The 20,652-nt window shown below is 43.6% G+C and overlaps 1 protein-coding gene and 1 long non-coding RNA gene across 12 annotated transcripts in view; both read left to right on the top strand.

Annotated features, from left to right (window-relative positions):
• The first annotated feature begins 717 nt into the window (after nucleotides 1–717).
• The window catches only part of CADM1 (cell adhesion molecule 1), a 353,033-nt gene continuing 333,098 nt past the window's right edge, over nucleotides 718–20,652 (top strand). For all 11 annotated transcript variants that reach the window (XR_015141864.1, XM_086339344.1, XM_086339340.1 and 8 more), the window contains exon 1: nucleotides 718–871. Coding sequence is in view for 6 of the 11 variants with exons in the window: in XM_086339344.1 (XP_086195470.1) it covers nucleotides 739–871 (133 nt within the window). In the remaining 5 variants the exon portion in view is untranslated. The remainder of the gene's footprint in view (nucleotides 872–20,652) is intronic.
• On the top strand, nucleotides 6,284–9,377 carry LOC147357485 (uncharacterized). The gene is made up of 2 exons (XR_015141868.1): nucleotides 6,284–7,568; nucleotides 9,179–9,377. It is a non-coding gene; the product is annotated as an uncharacterized LOC147357485 (long non-coding RNA).

The raw sequence follows: 20,652 nt of genomic DNA, 5'->3' as shown, positions 1-20,652 counted from the left end.
CCTCCTCGATCTACCTTTCCCGAGAATCTACCGCAAAGACACCGACTCGAAAATCCGAGAGCCGGATTCCGGCTCCTTTCTCCCAACTATGCCCAAGTCTACCGCTAGGTTGTTGAGCGGGCTCTCCCGCTCCGCCGGACGTGCAAAGCACGCATGCACTTCTCCCAGATTGTTTTGTCAATCCGGGGACCTGCCTTCTCACTCTCAACTCTCGAACAGCCCCCGATTCCCAAAGATCTATTCCTTCGGTGCAAGGCGAGTGACGGAAATTTGCAACGTTTGGTTTCCTGGCCGGTTGCACCCGGTGTACCGGGCACGGGAGCCTCCCGGGGAGATTCTCGTCGTCGGTCTCCTGGAGCGATGGCTGTAAACATTCCTAATAAAGGTGTACAGGAAGCTAGACCACGCCCCCGGAGCTGAAGCCCCTTACACGCCTGGGGCCCAGGAGAACACTTTTTCCTGGATCTGAGGGAAGCGAAAACGAGTTTTAACATAAACATATTTGCATACGCCCCTCCCCCTGGCCCCGCCCCTAGGTGGCGCGGGCGCGCCGCCGAACGCCAGCACCAGGGGGAGGGGTGGGGGAGGGGGCGAATCCTCCGAGAGCCGGGTTCGGCTCTCGGCGACGTGATTGGTCGGTCGGGACTCCGCCTCCAGAGCATGTCATTAGCATCTCATTAGCGGTTCGCTCGGGCTCCGGAGGAAGCCACCGCCGCCAGTCTGAGGCAGGTGCCCGACATGGCGAGTGCTGTGCTGCCGAGCGGACCCCAGTGTGCGGCGGCGGCGGCGGCGGCGGCGGCGGCGGCGCCTCCCGGGCTCCGGCTCCGGCTTCTGCTGTTGCTCCTTTCTGCCGCGGCACTGATCCCCACAGGTAGGTGTGGGCACCGGCCCGTTGGCCCCCTAAATCTCTTAAGGCGCTCCAGTGGCCGTAGCCATGGAGGGGGGAAACGTTTCCATGACAACCTTCCCCCACTTCCTAAATCCAAATCGGAGGGAATGTGAAGAGAAAACTCAAGGGCTGAGATGGAAAGGGTTGAGGGGGTCGGTAAATCCCTTCTTCCTTGCCCAGCTCTGTGCGAATTAGAGCCCTTGGGGATGGCTGCACCCACACCTTTTCTCCCCTGCTTGGTGCGGAGTGCAGTGAGAATGAGGGGCCCCGGGGGCTAGAGAATATAGGGGAAGGGGATGGATCGAAGGTACCCCCCCGCAAACCTTCCAGACCCTCCCAAACTCGCTGCCGTCCGCGTAACTTGCAGGTCTTTCCGCCTCCCAGGGCTGCCCATTCGCCCCCACCTTTCCAACGGGCCCCCCATTCCCCATCCCCGTAACCTCCCCATGGCTGACTAGCGGCCGCCTCCTGCGCGATTCCTCACTGGTCCACAGGACATCCCGACTCGTCTGGTCTGATCGCTCCCGCTTTCCCCGCGCTTTGCCTTTCCTCCCCTGTCCCCAACCGCTCGCCCCTCGTGTCTCCCTCCAGCCGGATCGCGGCCCCCCCGCCCCCTCTGCCCGGCTGCGGGCTTCCTTGGCCGGGCTCCAGGCAGGGAAAGTTCCCCGGGCCCGGCCCCATGGGCGGGGGGGGGGGGGGGGGGCGGGGGGCGGTTGCTGTCGCCGCCTCTGCGGGCAGAAGCGGGAGTCCGCAACCCGCCTGCCCCACGGCGTCCTCCGCCGCTAGCAGGGACACCGGATTTCCAGCCCGCCTGTCATTTTCGGCAGCTCGGGGGTGGTGGAGGGAGCGTTCTCGGCCTCTGCGGCCAGTCGGGCACCCTGCGGGCCTCCCGGCGCCCTCTGTGTGCCGAGCCGTCTTGGGAATTTGCCCAGGGGCGGCTCTGCACGCCCGGCTCCTTCCCTAAAGACGCCGAGCACTCGGCAAGGAGCACGCTGTGTGGCTGCCCGTGTGCGCGGCGCGTTGGCGCGGTCGGGAAAGAAGAGGGCAGTGTTTGCTTTTGCTAACAAAAGGGAGCCGGAGCTCTTCCCCAGCGGAGAGCCGAGCCGTGCTGCACCCTACCTCCCCTTCCCGCCACCGCCGCGCTCCGCGGCCGCGCGGCGTCCCCGCGCCCCTGGCCGCCCGCCGCGGGCCGGGAGCTAGAAGCCAGGACTCCCAGGCTCAGGGCCGTGGGGGCGGGGAGATGCTGGAGGGGCTGCAGCAGGGCTCGGCGCCTGCAAAGCCCCTCCTCAAAGCTCGGAAGCCGCAGGACCCGCGAGCAACAAGTGGCGGAGGACACCGAGAGCTCAGCCCCCACCTGCGGAACCCCCGACCCGGGCGGGCGCAGCTCTTGGGGCCACGGTGCGGCTCCCGGGGCGCTTCTCCACTTGGGCTGTGCCTTTTGTTTACACGCTAGAGGACACACAGTTACGTAAACACCGCAGGAGACACGCCGTAGGAAATGGGGAGATCTGCGGAGCGCCAGCTCTGGATTTGGGGGAATGCTGGGGTGCTTGCTCACCCCACTCCCCGGACAGGTCTGCAAGGGAACTCGGCTTGGGAAACCTATCGGGGATCCATTGGGGTGGAAATCTGGCGGCAGCTTCAGTTCCAGAGCTGAGGATTTTTTCGTCCCTGTCACTGTCTCCGGATGTTGTTTATGTGTTTTTCCACTGTGAATTCTTAATTTATGAGTTACGAGATAATTGGGTTCAGCCAATGCCGTTGTGGTTACAACTTCATTTCGGGTGATGTCTCTGACTGGATGGGTTCAATAAAATGTTTCTGAACGAGATCCCTCTGCTGCTGCATTGTAAAAAGCGCCAGTGCTGTTTAAACGTGAGCGTGAGTACAGGCTCAGTAACTGGCGCATAATAAAGGCAACAATAGACTTGTATTGGCTGCAACAAAAAAAAAAAAAAAAAAGGGCTGGGTGGGGGGAGCGCTGGCCAGGGATATTGCTTTTGGAGTAAAAATGGGAGCCGTGCAATGCCGCTTGGCAGCAGAACAGGATCAGATTATACCTCCTCTGTCCAGCCTGCTCATTGAAGGCTCGGAGTAGTAGCGGCAGTACTCTATTTGTAAGTATCTCGCGGTAAGAAGTTGCCTTCCCCAGCGAGGGCTGTATGCTGACTTGGAAAGGAGCGGTCTGGAGCTCAACCGTGCGTGTCAAAGCTACAAGAAAATTCTGTTGCCAGTTACCATGGAAGCAGCTTCTTGCTCTTGTGTACATCCCTGTTTGTACGCTGGTTATCAGATTGTGTTCAAATTAGAAAGTAATTGGGTTTGATTTGTAGTGAGGGGACGAGACAACTTTCTTTAAATCTTTTTTCTTTGCTTTTAATGTGTATTTTGGTGCTCCATTTGAGAAGGGATTTTGGCCTAACCCCAGGTCCTAGACCCGGAAAGTAGATTTCAGGTGGGGACCCAGGGACTTCTCTTCCTTACTCTTCTTATTTTAAGCTTTCTCTGAAGTCTCCAGTTCCTACTCCAGGGTTAGAGAAACCTGTTGGCATTGCCTTTGAACTTCATTAGGCTTGTTTCATTCACAGCCTCACTAGGGTAGCCATCTAGGGCTATTGTGCAGTGGGGTCCAGGTTCTCTCTTCCCCTGTAACTGAACCCATCTATCCCCTGGAGAAAATCTCCCATCCTTCTTGTGGTGTTTGGAAGAAATGGATGTTAATGGAATGCAGCTAAAATGGGATCATCAAAGCTCATTCAGTGTAAATCATGACCGTTAGGTTTGGGATGCTGGCATGCTGTTGTTTTTGACCCTCAGTGAACCCCTGGTTGGTCACCCTCCTTTTCCCTTTTTCAGCAGTAGAAAGGATGGCCAGTGGGTGGGGGTGGGTAGCCTGCTGGGGAGCCCAGGGGCTGAGTTTCTGCTTGTCGCAGCCTGTTGGGGCTTGTGTACGGGGGAAGGTTAGAGACTTTACAAAAGTGCCGCCCTGCAATTGTCGCCTTTCCCTGCATCAGATCCAGTAGCCACGGGAGGGACTCACACTTGTCTGTGATAGCTTTGATAAAATATCCCTCATTAATGCCACTTTATATTTACAGTGTGTCACTGGAGACGCACAAGGCTTCATTTAGTGACTTGTGTGACGAGACAAGCTTGCATTATTTGCCTGGGACATTTTGGTGGAACAAGAGACCCATTGAGCAATCTTTTGAAATGAACAAATACGGAAAAAGGGGGGAAGAAAAGAGCAGGCAGTGCTCCGGAACAAAGAGCTTTATTCATATGGATGTTGTACATGCTTTATCCAGTTTTCCCCAATGGCCCTCCTGGGAAAGGGGAGTGGGACAGGGAAGAGCCAAGGCAGGACACTGGCGCTTCCTCTCTGGTTTCCTGACTTCATATTCTTATCCGACTTGGGACTCGGCTCCCTGGACTCCCTGCCTGCTCTGCTCAGCTCGCTTGGTTCCCTCTAAAACCCCCAAAGGTAATGGTTTCCTGGGTCTAAAAGGGAGATTTTGAAATACTTTCTCCCAGCTCTGAATTTAAGCGGAAGAAAGTGGAAGCTACCTGTTGAGATGGATGGTTGTTGCTGGATATATTGGTTGAATGGAAAGAGATATCACTTTTCTATGACATGTGTCAGAAAGTGGTTGATAGTGACTGTCAAACGGGTAAGAGGTCTTGCAATTATAGTATTAGCCTTATTATTTATTTTTAAAAAAATGCTTTGAAAACTAAAATCCAAAATTTTCATGATCATGAAAGGTGCTTTTGGAGTTTTCAGTGCCTTTTGCCCACACCTGGTACGTTTTGGCCTTAAACATAAGTGAGGTTTTTTTTTTTTTTTTTTAATTATTCCTTGGCCTATATTGCTAAGTGATTTTCCGGCTTTAAAAACTTTATAATATTGCTGTGAATATAAACGCAATCTCTCGGTTTCTGTATGTGATATTTTGATGCTTAACTGGCCACTTAGAATTTACATTTTAAAAATGGTTTTGTGCCTGCGTGTTAACAAAAGGCCCATTTTTATTCAGGGGAATCTCTTAAATTGGGCCAAACGAATCAATGCTATGATTTGAATGGAAATTTACCAGCATATGAAGAAATTTTATGAGAAATAAATCCAAAGGATTCAAATATTGTATCTCTTTCTTGGGAAGAATAGTACTGACCATCACGCTGGGCATTTTTAACAGAAAATCCAGGACAGAAAGGAGAAATCACACAGCGACATCTGTTGCAGTATTGAAAATTTGCTGCTTTGAGTTGTAAGCAATTAGTCCCATATAAGGACCTGATGGTATCAGTTAGCCTGTGTGTGCATGTGTTTGTGTGTACTCACACAAATATGTATACAGCCACATGCATATGTGTGTATATATGCACTTATACAGAAGTTCACCCAGTATTCATAGTCAGTCATATTTAAAATTATGTAATAGAAACTTGTAACATTTTATTGCAAGGTTCTTTTTCTTCATATCACCTGTTGAGGAATCACAGTGTCTTACAGTCATGGAATTTTGGAAAGGAATTAGAAATCATCGGTAAAATCTCATTATTTTGCAGTGTGGGAGCCAAAGCCCAAAGAAGGAAGGACGACTGAACTGAGGCTCAGTTAGCTATGCTTCCTGGACGAGGAGCTGGTCTCCTGATGTCCAGCCTGTGAACTGTCTCTCCCATCTCCCAGCGAGGATGTCCAGTAAGGGATTTGCATCGTGGGTTAGCCATCATCGTTGGTAGGAAGAGTTCGTATTCTGAAGGCCACAGGAATAATTGTTGTTCTCGGTAATAAACTAATGGATCAGAGGTGTAATCTCTGGGCAGAAAGGACCAGTTTTTGGTAAGGTTGTCTGTGGTGTTGACAAGTGAATTTGAAGCCTGTGGACTTTATCTAGCAGCCACCACGTGAATGTTGTTCAAAGCACCTGCAGAGGGGAGAGCTCTGGATTTGTATTGCGGTCCTAAGTCAGATGCGTGAAAACTAGGCTTCACAGAAGCTTCAGCTTTAGACTTTTAAGCCTCTGTTTTGTCATTTCAAGGAGTAATGTTAACAGTTGAACTGGTTCCGTGTAACTAAAGAATAAAGAAATGGCCCTTAAGAACAAAAAAGGCATCTTTGATTTTCTTACCAGGTACTTGTCCTTTGCATTAAGCCTGGGACAAAGCTGAGAATTTCTTAAAGACAAAAATTATGTTATTGTTGCAAGATGACCTTTTTTATGTTGATTGTATTTTCTTTTATTTTTTCAGTTTATTATGGAAAATTTCAATGATGCACAAAAGGAGAAAGAATGCCATATTAACCTTCTGTGCAAATCATATGGTTTGATAATTATTTATCCATGGTCCATCAACCTTCGGTATACCCCCTCCTTGTCCCAGGTAATTTTTAACAAATCCTGCGTATCCTACCAGTTCTTCCATAAATTACTTTAGAACGAATCTCTTTAAGATACGGCTCTTCTTGTACACCTGAAAGCACAGTATCATTAGCTGAATGTACATTTTCTCCACTGGTAGAATTGTCGCCCTAGTCTTGCTGCACCCCGGAAAGTGGAGTGAAGGTTTGATACAGTGGGTAGGAGCTGAGGCAGGCAGTAGAGAAGCCAGAGGGTGATTACGTGATTACCGCCTGCACTGAAGAGACCTTTTCGTGTGGTTTGGTTTATTTTGAGCAAGGTTTTGTTTGGATTGGATAAGATGAGTTTTATTGTTGTGTAAATATGGTTGTGTAAATATGCAGTAATTGTAGCTAATCCCTCAACTGTGGCAAGCTATGGAAATCACCCTTGGCTAGATTGGCCATTTCTAGACTTTCTCATAATGAATACTTTGCATTGGAAGACTTCTGTAGGAAAGGCTATTTTAGTTCGATGGCTGTGAGATACCCTCATTCAGTATATTTTTCTTTAAATGTCTCCGTGGTATAAATGCCTTGGTGTTTTGTGAATATATGGCTTAAAAGAAAAAAAAAATTTTTTTTTTGGATTAGCTAAGTGGTAATTTCAGCTTGTATTCTGTAACTGAAATGATCACAAAATGCCTTCTTTGGTGTGGGAAACCCATTTGGAGCTTTAAGTATTTGGGCTTTGTTTTTGTAGAAAGAGGGTACTGGGTGGTAGGAAGAGAAAATGTTAACTGTTTTTACTTCTCAGTATTTGTCCATTAATTTAAAATGTAAATTAAAAATTTCAGCTAGAAATGTTTGAATATTTCGGGGTTAATTTCAGAACTTTCTTGGTTTCTCGGAAAACAGGTTGGTTCCATTTTCCAAAGTTCTTGAAATGTGAGGGTGTGTGTGTGTGTCTTTTATTTAATTTAGTTTTAAAAATTATTTTTTATTGGAGTATTGTTGCTTTATAATGTGTTATTTTCTGCTTTACAGCAAAGCGAATCAGCTATACGTATATCTGCTCTTTTTTTTTGGATTTCCTTCCCATTTAAATCACCACAGAGCATTAAAGTAGAGTTCCCTGTGCTAACTAATGAGTAGATTTTCACTAGTTATCATACGCAGTGTGTGTGTGTCTTTTAAGAGCTTCTTACTTAAATGTTTTTAATGTAGACTATAAATCTGAAGCATTTGGGTTTTTGGTTTCCAGCCAAACAAGAATTACACATGAGATAGTTGGCGGGGGCGTGAGGGGGCGGCGGTTGGAGCAGTCTTGGCCAGGTAAAACCCACCTCCTGTACCCTTTTCTGAGTTGGCCTGGGCACCAGAAAAGCACAAAGGAATGCCTACATTCAGGGTTTGGGGAGCGCCACCAAAATCGAATAAAAAGCCTTTGTTTGGAAACCATCAATGAACGAAGGAACCCACTGGAATGTTTGTAATTACAAGTGGCACCTCCTTGTTTAAATTTCAGAAGCCACAGTTTCTTTTTCAGAGATTTAAATTGCAGGTTCTAGCCAGCAGCTGCTGTTGTGGTTAATGGGCACTTTCTCTTTGAAGATCTTCCAGTGCTGGTTCTCAAAAGCTTTGGAGCAGTTGGCCTTGAACTAGGGTTAGAAGAAAGGGAGATGGAGGTATTTATATACATGCACAGCACAAGTGACATGTGGCCTTTATTATTACTCAAAAGAGGAACTTGACGGTAAGGTTTCAGGAAAGACAAGCAGGAAGGAAAATCTATTATGACTGACAGGTGTCTTGAATGGGGTGATTATCTTACGAGAGATGTGGGATGGTGAAAATTTTTCTTTTAGTAGATGTTTTACTGGAATACAGTCATTTGACCCAACATTTTGATCTAGATATTTCAGAAATGTTAAATAGGCTTGAAATGAAAGTGCTCTGATATATATTTAAATGCTACTCAGTGTTTGAAGTTGATATTCTAGTGACATGGACTTTTAAAAATGCTTAAAGTAAGTAGCTTGCTCTTGGCAGTCTTCCGTGGTAAGGTAGGCAGGCACTCTAAATCCTCTTGAGCCATCCCGCACTAGACGGTGACATCAAGTTAGAATTAAGTTATGAGGTCCCCCAAGGGGGCAGGGAGGAATCTGCCTAAAAACAAAAGGTTCCCAGGCCCCATCTTTTGTCTGTACCACATCTCCACTTGGCTAGCAATAGTCTAGAAGTTAACATGTCAGAAATTGAACCTTTCATCCTAGGTCTCAACTTTCCTCAGAGTCTCTATTACTGCCAATGAATGACACCATTGTCATCCTGGTCTCCAAGGCCCTGAAATTTGGAGTCTTTTTTTTCTCTTCCTTAGCTTTCACCCTTGGACAGAAACAATATGGGATAAAATGGGGCTGATTATTCCTCTACTATATTTTCGGGACGCCTCAACGTCCTCTCCAAACCATGTTTTACTAGCAGAAGCTCCCTACTGATTTCCCTACTCCCAGCCTCTGTGAGTCAGAATTTAAGTCCACCTTCCACAGCTGTGGGGTTCCCTGGTGGCTCAGTGGTTAAGAATCAGCCTGCCAATGCAGGAGGCTTGGGTTCAACCCCTGGGTCGGGAAGATCCCTGGAGAAGGAAATGGCAGTCTACTCCAGTATTCTTGCCTGGGAAATCGCATGGACAGAGGAGCCTGGCGGGCTACAGTCCACAGGATTGCAAAAGGGTTGTACACAACTTAGCGACTGAACAACAACAACCGCAGCTGTAATTTTTTCCTGGACGGGATCATGACACTGCTCTAGCAGAAAACCTAATCTCAAATTCTTGCTCCTCGCACCAGATTCAGAATCCACAGTTTTGTCTTTAGGTTGTTCCTTCCTCAATTGCTCTTTCACTCCTTCTCTAACTGCCCTCGTTTCTTATTACTTTTCAGCCCAACCCTGATGAGACTGGAAGACTGGTGATTCTCCAGTGAAACTGAGGAAGAAAGTGGTTCCACTGATCAGCCTTCAGCTGGTTGCCTTTGCATAAATCTGCGCTCTGTTCAGTTTTTCTCTTAACTCTTTTGGATTATAATTGTAGGACGGCTGAATCCCCTTGCCCACCTTGAGAATAAATCTCTTTTCTTTGCATCTTCCAGTTTAACTAATACATGCTTATCTAAAATGTATGCCGACACAGACGTTTCTTTTTCTGCTTTACAGGTATAGACATGACTCTTATTTCGTTCCAGTAAGCCACAGTGTGTAGATATTATCACCAATATTTTAATGAAAAATTTAAACCTTAGAATGCTGAAAATGTATTATGCCTGTTTGGCAGTGCGTGTTGGAATACTGACATTTACTATAGCTTGAAAACAGCATAATTGAATTAAAAAATTACAAGCTGGCTAAGTTAAGATTTTTGGGCAAAATGTTAAGCCTTGAGGAGTTGAAGACTTTGGAAGAGTCAGAGTTAGGGGGCTTCATCTGGAACTGCTGACTTGGCCCACATGAGATTAGCCTCTCTGAAGATTCCAAAAGACGCACCGCAGCCTTAGAGGAGCAACTAATGCTCATGCTGTTGGTGCTGTGTCAGTTATTAAGAAGTTCCTACCCCGGGGAGCCAGGAGGAAGTGCACTAAAACCCAGGTCTTTGCAGTCCCATGGACTATACAGTCCATGGAATTCTCCAGGCCAGATTACTGGAGTGGGTAGCAGTTCCTTTCTCCAGGGGATCTTCCCAAGCCAGGGATTGAGCCCAGGTCCCCCTCATTACAGGCAGATTCTTTACCAGCTGAGTCACCAGGGAAGCCCAAGAATACTGGAGTGGGTAGCCTACCCCTTCTCCAGGGGATCTTCCGGACTCAGAAATTGAACCAGGGTTTCCTGTATCGCAGGCGGATTCTTTACCAGCTGAGCTACCAGGGAAGCCCGGGTCTTTATTAGCTAACATTAGCGTTGACTTTGGGAGCAGCACTGCGTTTCTAAACACAGGCTTCTCCCTCTATCATGGCTGATCGCATTTTAGTTGATTACATCTGGGGTGAATTGTTACTGGCTTAAGAAAAAAAAGAAAGAAGATTTCCTGGAGAAGGAAATGGGAACCTACTCCAGTACTTTTTCCTGGAGAATCCCATGGATGGAGGAGCCTGGTGGGCTACAGTCCATGGGGTCGCAAAGAGTCGGACACGACTGAGCGACTTGCCTTTAAAAAAATGAAATCTTTGTTTCTCAGTCTAACTGCTAAACTTGTTATCTGAAGGATCTTTTCAAAGCTTTTATCTGATACGAATATCTGCCACGGTTCTTCTCTTATTTTTTTTTTTCCCTCGGCTGGTGTCCTGCCTCTGCAGAGTTCAGTTTTTGCTACTGGAAGGCTTTGTAGCACGAGAATTCAGTGATACGAACACTTGATTATCATGGAGTATTTGGGGACAGTCTTGGGGGAAAAGGTTGTATGTCAGATGTGGTATGTATTTGGCTGTTTGTTGATTATCAGCCTGGGATAAGCCGAGCCGTGCAGAGGTTACTACACACCATCAGCTTCTGAATAGAAGGGAACCTTGCTTCTTGCAGAAACACTTAAATAACGAAAGCTTCAAAGATAGGGAGGGAAAAAACAAGTTAATTCAGTCCTAAATTACTGCTCAAATGGTTTTATCTCTGAGGTTTGAATAGAGATTAGCTTAAATGACACTGAACTTCACTTTTCCTTGTGCATATCTTGTGCGCATCATTGTGAAGAGACCTTTCAGTTTTGTTAGTAATCACATGAATGTTAGTTGCTGTTTGTTTCCTTTTCCTGAAGCAAATCTCTCTATCTCTGGGCCAGGTTGGCAAGAAGAATACCCGGTTTAGGTTACAGAACAGTATAAACCTGGTGCTTTGCTTATGGGCTAAAAACAGCCTGTCTTACAGGGTGTTACAAATAAAATAAGATCGCAGATGTAAATGTTCTTGACAAGGAAGTATTTTATGTATATGGCTTTTATTAAAACAGCCATGGTTTACTGATGGGCATTATGTTTCTGGCTACTATTACTACTAATCACATTTGTAAATCCCTCACATATTTGAGACTATTGAAAAATTCTGTGCTGAAAGGATTAATTCAGGATGTAGTCAACTGTCTCTAAGGTGAAACTGAAGAATAAGGTGGCAGTAAGATTAAGATCCCACCCAGAGTTGAATGCTGTTTGGAAATAAATAGAATTATCCAGTCACCTTGGAGAAATAGACAGTGATTGTAATCTCAAGTTTTGGGGACTTTTAACACAGACGAGACTGTGATTTTACTTACTCCCTGTATTTTATATATTATATTTGAATCAAGAACTTGTATTTCTGTAGCTAACCCACAAGTCACTTGGTAGAAAAGTGAGAATTTAAAAATTATTGTGAAATCAAGTTTTTATACCAGGCATTGTCTTTGATGCAGTCATCGTGGGGTACGCTGACTCCCGACGGATATGGTTGCATTTTATTCTCAATTTTTATTTTGAAAACTGTCAAAACCACAGGAAAGTAGAAAGTATAAGGAATGCTTGTACACTCCTTGCTTAGTTCATCAACTGTCAACATTTTGCTCATTTGTTTTATCTCTAGCTCTCTAAATAATGTATCCACATATCTTTTTTTGTTTGTTTTTTTTTCTGAACCATGTGAAAGCAAGTTGCAGGCATAGTAACATGTCATCTTGAATACTTCAGCATGAGATTCCTGAGAATAGGAACATTTTCCTTCTCAACCTCATTACATTCAAGACATTTAATATTCACCGTTGTTATTTGTGCTTCCCTGATGGCTCAGACGGTAAAGAGTCAGCCTGCATTGCAGGAGACCCAGGTTCAATCCCTAGGTCAGGAAGATTTCCTAGAGAAGGAAATGACAACCCACTCCAGTATTCTGGCCCATGGACAGAGGAGCCTGACGGGCTACAGCCCATGTGGTCACAAAGAGTCAGACATAACTAAGCAACAAAGCACAGCACAAGCTAGCATTATTATTTAATGTCTAGTCCATGTTCAATCTTCCCCAGTTGTCCCATTAATATTCTTTATGTTTCTTTGTCCTTCATGATCCAGACTCCATCAGAGATCACATATTGGATATGGTATTCATGTCTCTTTTTCTTTTAATCTAGAACCATTTCTTGCCTTGCAATTTTTTTTTTTGGTTAAGATTCTTTGAAGGAGTGTGTGTGGGGGATGTCTTTCATGGCCTTGACATTTTGTTAAGTCCAGATCTGCTGTTTTGTAGAATGTCCCATGTTTCTATGGATTGTTTTCTTGTTTCCTCATAGTTTGGTTCAGACTGTAACCATAAGCAAGAACACTGCATGGCTGGTGTTGCCACTTTTTAACATCACATCAAAAGGGACATAATTGCAGTTTGTCCTGATTTTCGTGCTGACAGGTTTGATCCCTTGGCTAACTGTATGTTTAATCACTTGGTAGAAGTGGATTTACAGAATTTTCCACTTTTGTCCCTTTGTCATTAATAAGTAATTTGTGGGATAGTTTGAGATTGAAGATCCTGTTCTCAAACAGTTCGTCTGGTGGTTTTAGCAGCATTGATAAGCCTTGTCTTAATCAAGTATTGCACCAGTGTTTACAAAATTGTACTTTTTCTAATTGTCGTTCCCCTGCATTGGGTAGAGGCCTTCTTGAGTAAAGAAGAGCTTGCCTTACCCCCACTCTCTCTCTTTTTTTTTTTAAATCGGAACAGACTCATAAATAAAAAAATTAATGTGATAATATTTCTTTACCATCAAATTCGGCCAGAGAGAACCCCTTCATTCTGACTCTTGTATCCTTATGACTTATGTCTGTTGATTTTTAAGTTCTTTCTTATTTTAGGTCACAAGAAGATGTCCAAGCTCACCTTGTCTTTTCCCTGTTCCGGATCTGGAATCAGCTATTTACCCAAGAAGTCATGGGTCCTTTTAGTGAGTGTGTGAAAAAGTGAAACTGTAGCCAACCAAGCTCCTTTGTCCATGGAATTCTCCAGGCAAGAATACTGGATTGGGCAGCTGTTCCCTTCTCCAAGGGCTCTCCCCCATCCAGGGATTGAACCCGGGTCTCCTTCATTGCAAGCGAATGAGCCATGAGGGAAGCCCCTCCTTTTAGTGGAGAAATGGTATTTAGATACCAAAGAGTTGTTTTCATTGCAGTTGACTTGTTTCAGTGGACATTACATGTATATTTATTAGGAGATTACATGTATATTTATTATTATATGAATAAATTTACGTATCTATATGAAAACATTTTTAATTTATACTTATTAATTAAATGATGAGTTCATACTGATGTCTTCAATTCTAGTGTAAGACTAAGATTTTTTCTTCCTTTCTCTCATTCCTTATTTGTATTTTTCCCCGTGGCGTGAACCTTGGTTCCTAGTCGTATCAGTGTCTTAAAATTAATGCAAAAATAGTTTTGGAATTACTCCACAGAGAACAAGGTAAACAACAAAACTACCAAATGAAGCTGAAGATTTCTGCCATTCTTTTTCCTTTAAAATAGATTCTTTCCATCTTTGAAGGCTGGTGATCAGAGTAGTATGTTCACAAGTTCACAAATTAGTTCCTTCTACGTGTGTGTGCGTGTGCACGTGTATCATGCATGTGCGTGAGATCAATGAAATATGTACTTAGGAGCATTAGTTTCTGTTTCTGTTCAATTTTAGTGTTTTACCTATCCTTTTGATTTCGTTTTTTATGTTGAATATATAAATTATTACCGTGGCTTGAAAATCAAAACTGTATAAAGAAGTGTTGCTCCTTCCCCTGTACTTCCTGGCCCATTCCCACTCATCTTCCAATAGTAGCCAATTTCATTCTTTTCTCATGTATTTTTCCTTTTGAAAAAATAATAAGTAGTGCTGTTCTTTGTTTTCATACTTTTTCATGAACCATGTTAATGTCTGCCTATAATATCTTCTTATTTGACACATCCTGGCTTCTGTTATTAATTTGATGATTTACTCCCATTTGGCTTTATTTTACTTTGGAAACCATTTTTTTTTTTTTTTTTTACTATATTTATATCTTTTCATTTCTTCCTTCTAGAGTATTAGTTCTTTTCGAGTAGTCAGAAGAATTCTGTATCTGTTTTTTTTCAATTAATTCACCAAATTGCTTGTAAGAAAATAGGGACTGCCCCTTTTTATATAATACAATATGTGTCTTATGTTTGATAACTGTGTCTGCTTTGCTTCTCAGCAGTCATCATTTACCCTTCTCATCCAATAAACTGGCAAATCTATGCCTCAAGTCCCAATACCCCTCTGTCCATGGGATTTCCCAGTAATTCTTCCTGCTGCTGCTGCTAAGTCGCTTCAGTGGTGTCCGACTCTTGTGTGACCCCGTAGACGGCAGCCCACCAGGCTCCCCTGTCCCTGAGATTCTCCAGGCAAGAACACTGGAGTGGGTTGCCATTTCCTTCTCCAATGCATGAAAGTGAAAAGTGAAAGTGAAGTCGTTCAGTCGTGTTCGACTCTTCGCGACCCCATGGACTGCAGCCTACCAGGCTCCTCCGTCAATGGAAGTTTCCAGGCAAGAGTACTGGAGTGGGGTGCCATTGCCTTCTCCAGTAATTCTTCCTACCTCATAGGAAACACTAAACACTAAACACTTTACTTCCTATGAAGTGTATAACCTGTTGCATCTAAACCTTTAGATCATGATCCAAAGCTGCCCACTGAACATCTCAATCTGATATTCCACATTTATCTCAAGTAATATTAATGACAAAAGAGCAACTACTATTTAGTAACTTTATTCATGAAATTTAATCCCTACTGTCACCCTGGAAGTAGTTAATCTCTCTTGCTTCATTTTACAGATGAGGAAGCTGAGAGGATAATAATAGGTTTCTTGTCCAAGAGGCACAGATAATAAGGGATAGAACCAGGTCTGTCTTCAAAACCCATCATTTTAAACATTCAACTACATTTTCCTAAAGCTCAAGATGTCTAAAACTGAACTTAGCGTTTTTACTCCCCAAACCTCCCGCTGTCCTATATTTTCTATCCTGATGGAGATTATCACTGTCTACCCAATGAGTTAAATGAAGCTGTGAGACATCTTAGAGTACTTCCTCCTTCGCTGCCCTTTCCCTCTCTGTTCGTAACTAAGTCTGGCTTATCTCTTGCATTCACTCTTGTCAGTTTCACCACCACTGTCTTAACTACCCATATCCTCATTCCACAGATGAGGAAAGTAGATTTAAATTGATCTAACAGTCCCTTAGGGGCTCCCAGATGGCTAGTGAGAAAGAATCTACCTGCCAGTGAAGGAGACACCGGTACGATCCCTGGGTTGGGAAGATCTCCTAGAGAAGGAAATGGCAACCCACTCCAGTATTCTTGCCTGGGAAATCCCGTGGACAGAAGAGCCTGGCGGGCTACAGTCCATAGAGTCGCAAAAAGAATCATGTATGAATTAGTGGCTAAACGACAACAATCCCTTAATTGTTCCGTTTACCTGCAGTCTAATCCTCTCTAATGCATCCTTTTCACTGCTTCTGGGAAGATCTTTCTAAAACACACATTAGATGGTCACTTTCTTGCATACAATCCTGAATGTTTTCTTGGCATGTTGCAGAGGGCCTTCTGCTCTCCTGCCTGGCCCTCGACGCCCTTCATCTCTTGTGTCTTCCTCTCAGGCACACCTCTTGCCAGCTGTGCACATGATGTTCTCCCTTTAGGATTTGCTTTAGGAGCTACACACTGTGCTCTTTACTTAACCAAAGCAAATGTGTCCTAGATACGCCATGCTCGCTCAGGCTTTTTATATGTCACCTCCTCCTCCTCAAGCACCCTTATCCAGACGGCTGATTCCTACATAACTTTCAAGATCAAGCTTCCAGTTTCTCAAGGAAACTTACAGGACCTCTCAGGTGGGTTAGGTGCCTTTTCTCTGTGGCCCTCTTCTCTACTTCCTTAAGGGCTTTCCCAGTCTTACCTTCTTTCTTCCTGTCAAGCATTCCTTTCCAAATCACCCCAGGTTCCATCTCTATACCAGTGTGTTTCATGCTTGTCCAACTTGTTTTCACCAGCACGCCCCTCCCTCTGGTCTTCCAGGTCACCAGGTTTCAATCCTGTGTATACATAAGACCCAGGTGCAGTGCTGCTTTTTCAAATCTTAATGTGCTTTCCAGCCTAAAAGCAATATTTTCATTCAACTTCTGTTACAATTTCTCTAGCCATCTGATGATATTAAACATCTTTTATATTATTATGCTTCCTAGGTAGTGCTAGTGGTAAAGAACATGCCTGCCAATTCAGGAGACTTAAGAGACGTGGGTTCCATCCCTGGGTTGGGAAGATCCCCTGGAGGAGGGTGTGGCAACCTGCTCCAGTATTCTTGCCTGGAGAATCCCATGGACAGAGGAGCCTGGCGGGTTACCGTCCAGTGGTTTGCAAAGATTTGGACGGTACTGAAGTGACTTAGCACACACGCACATTATTATATGTTGACATGTGTCCATAGATATGTGTTTCCTAGCCTTTCTATAGGAGGGACTATTTCTTATTCATAACAGCATAGAGTGAATGCCCTAGAAACAGTATGTGCTCAATAAACATTTGTTAAAGCTATGAATGAATAGAGGGCTCAAGATGGTAAAGAATCTGCCTGCCATGCTGGAGACTTGGGTTCAATCCCTGGGTCGGGAAGATCCCCTGGAGAAGTGAATGGCAACCTAATCCAGTATTAGGATTTGCCAGTATTTGCCTGGCAAATCTCACGGACAGAGGAGCCTGGCAGGCTATAGTCCATGGGGTCACAAAGAGTCAGACATGACTGAACAACTAACACTTTGAAAGCTATGAATGAATTGGAAATTAGGTATCCGTTAGCCATGAAGTCATATCTAGCCCTGCAGTATAAATGTGAACAGAGAATGTGGTGATAATAATTCAGTCTTAAAGACCAATGTAAAGATGCATCACTTCAAAGGTGGTTTATTTACCCACTGTTTTCCTCTTGTTGTTCAGTTGCTTAGTCTTGTCAGAGTCTTTGCAATGCCATAGATTGCAGCATGCCAGGCTTCCCTGTGGCTTCACTATCTCCTGGAGTTTGTGGTTTTCCTGTTATACAATCTGATTTCCAGTATGTATGCAGCCTGTCTTTTCTCATTTGTCATGAATACTGGTAGTTGGGGTTTAGAATCTGCACTAGGCCTTTGTGTATGAATTTAATGTAGTGTATGTCTAATGATCAGTTTTTAGAACTATAATTCTTGGTAGAAGTTGTTCTCTCATAATGGATGAAAGGCTGTCACAGTCTGATGTTTTCATAGCCTGAAGGACTGACTTCTGGTGTGTTTGTTCATCCTTAGTTGTTGGGTGGTCATTGGAGACAGTCAGATAGCCGCTCAAGTAAGAGAGCCTCTTTCCATTTATGAATCACTGTATAGTCCTGGTGTGGCTGGACTTCATGTCATAATGGCACATTAGAGTTGAAGCAACAAACCAGGAAACTGCTCTCTGAGGCCATCTACCTACCCCTCTGCCCCTCAGTTTTCGTGAGAGTCTTGTCTTAACAGGCACATTCTCAGGAGAGGCATGGTGCACATAGGGAAATTTAAACCTCAGGGTAACAGTTTTTCTTGTACCATAATAAAGATATATGTGGAGTCCATGACTTCAGGATCAAAAGATGGATCACAGTCATTGGATCAAACATGAGAAATGGCTTGTTGCTGTGTTTTTTAAAAAAATGAGATGGGTAAGGCAGTCTGTTTTGTAGCGATATTTCCATTATTTGTGTTACTGTATAGTTGATGCTAAATAAGACTGGCAAAATTAAATTTATAATAAAGTTAATTGCCTTCAACTGCTCTAGTTTTAGACAGAAAGATTTCATGTTGTTCTTCCATGGAAGATGGGAGAGATTTCACATACAGGCAGAGGGGGAGAGAGTTTCCTAACATAACCTTTTAATTTAGGAGAAGTTTGGAGTTTGTTCTTTACTGTGAATATAGAGGTGGAACCCACTCTAACCAGAGTTTATTGCTGTAATATTTTTTAAATGCATTTGTGACACTGATATATCTGTGACCTTGTCGAGGCGTTTTTGAAGGGGAGGGGGTGGCTAGCCTTTTTCTCACTGTCATAAGTGATGTCTGCTCAATAACTCTAACTTCCTGACAGTATTGGGAGGGGAGGAGGACCTATCGTAACTTGTTTTTATGGCCTATTTCTAAAGTGTTTCCTTCATATTCACATCCATCCATTTAGACTTGTCTTCTCCCTGCCTAGGGCTTGCATCGAGCCTCGTCTGTGTTTGGTGCTTTAAATGCTTTGAATTATGGAGAATCGTAGCATTTTATTGATACTTCCCTTGTAGCTGTCTAGCTCTGTATTGTCTTAGGTTACACAGCTTGCATTTCTTAGGCATTGTGCATGGATTATTGCAATTAGTTGAGGTTTTGAATGGAATGACACATCTTCCTTGATTTTGTGCCATTTGCCATTTTTCTTTTCGTAGTAGACATTTTTTCAGGGATTGCCTTCTTAAGAAATCCTTCAAGGTAGAGGCATTAAACCCTTCCTTCCCACTCTAAATCTTGGTAAATATATCTTTATCACTGTGACCTACTGTCAAGTTAATAATGATGTGATAGCGGTGTTCATGAAAAATTGTATCTTTGAAATACACATTTGTCAGTGTGTTAATGTATAGTGTATGATTGGTATTACCCAAGAAAAAGAAAAGATTAGTAAATCAGTTTCTTCTAGCTAATGTTTCAAGCACCCTATTTAAAAACAATTGCTTCTAGGTCCTGTTGGCAGGATTGCTTTTTTCGTTATTCTGGTCATTTGCATGAAAACCAGTTGATGATTCTTTAAATAACCACCACCTTCAGTCTTCTTTTCCTCTTGAAATGTTATTCCTCCAGGATTGTATTCCATTCATGCAATAGCATGAATATGGTCTGGAAAGTTAGAAGTTTAGGCTAACATAGTAACAGAACTTTTCTTCACCTTTATTTTTTTTAAACCAAAAATGATGTCTCATTTTCATATTAATTTAGCCATGATTACATCCCTTTATCCCTGTTTCATAAGATGAGTACTACAGTTATGCTTTAATAGAATATTTTTCAAGGTCTTAGTATTTTTTTTTTAAATGAGGTCATCACCTTGAAGATTTTGACCTGAACTTTTCATGAACTAAAGGAGCAAGAAAAGGATCGACTGAAAAAAAAGATGAATATATAATCTACTTATAATGGAATAACTGATGAGAGTTAAATTCATTTTATAACATTTATCTGGTGCTAGTTCGCAGAGCACTCTACCGTTTCAGTAAGAGAAGCCCCACGTTTATATGTTGGATCTCTATAGGAGTCCCTTTGAGAAAGTGCTTCACTCTTTTAAAAAAGGTATGAAAACATCAAGATCTAAACAAAATGAGTCCTTCAGATTCAAAACAACAAGGCTGGAGAGAATGACACCCCAGATCCTGAGATTACAAGCAGGCCATAGACAGAAACAAGGACTGCTCATCCACCTCATTTTTCCTTTCCTCATATTCTCTTTGGGGGCCCCTGAAGGTATGACTGTGGCCACAGGAGAAGACTGGATAAGAAGCTGAGATTGCAGGTCACTCATCTCTGTCATAACTTCAGAGCGCTATAAGGAAGGGAGCTAACATGGAGTTGGGGTGTTTTTGTCTTTTCATTTAAATAAAGTCTTGGAAGCACAGGGAGGACTTCCACCCAGAAAGAGGTAAGGAGAGTACATTCCAGGTTGAGGGAGAACCCTGTGAATATAGGCTTACAGTTAGGAGAGCTAAAATGGCATGTGAGAGGTGGAATTAGCAAAAGATAGCTGGGGGCCAGATTGTGGAAAACCTTTGAATGCCAAATTTAGATTTAATTCTGGAGGTCACTGGGAACTATTGAAGGGATTTTGAACAGGGAAGTAATGTCAGATTGGTGCTTTAGGACTATGAATCTGGCAATGGTTTGTGATTAGATTAGAAATGAGAGATTGGTTAGGGGTATAATAGTTCAAGTATGACTTTATGAAAACTTGCATTAGGGCACTGGAGGAAAAATGGAGGTGGAATTGACTGGAGAATGGGACTTGAGGGGAAATGAAGACTAGAAATGAAGAGGCATGTTTTGATTTTGAACTTGATTGGCTTAGAAGAATGGCTCTTCCAATGAACAGAAATAAGAGTCTTATGGCAGGGTTTTGTAAGGGAAGACAATGAACTTGGTTGTGGACATGTTAAACTTGAGCTAGCATTAGAACATAGTAAAGATTCTAGAAAGTCATTTCAAATATGGTACTTGAGTTTAGGAGAGAAGTTGAGAGTGGAACGAAGAGGTAACAGATTTGAAAGTCACCTGTAAAGAGTCCATAGCTGAATTCTATATGATTTCTTTGAGAGACGTGTACCCAA

The sequence above is a fragment of the Bos grunniens genome, chromosome 15 (assembly GCF_055505025.1).
Source record: "Bos grunniens cultivar Pamir isolate PY7600 chromosome 15, Bosgru_T2T1.0, whole genome shotgun sequence".
NCBI classification, from domain to species: Eukaryota; Metazoa; Chordata; class Mammalia; order Artiodactyla; family Bovidae; genus Bos; species Bos grunniens.
Note: the sequence above shows the minus strand (reverse complement) of the source record. Positions and strands in the feature narration are given on the sequence as shown.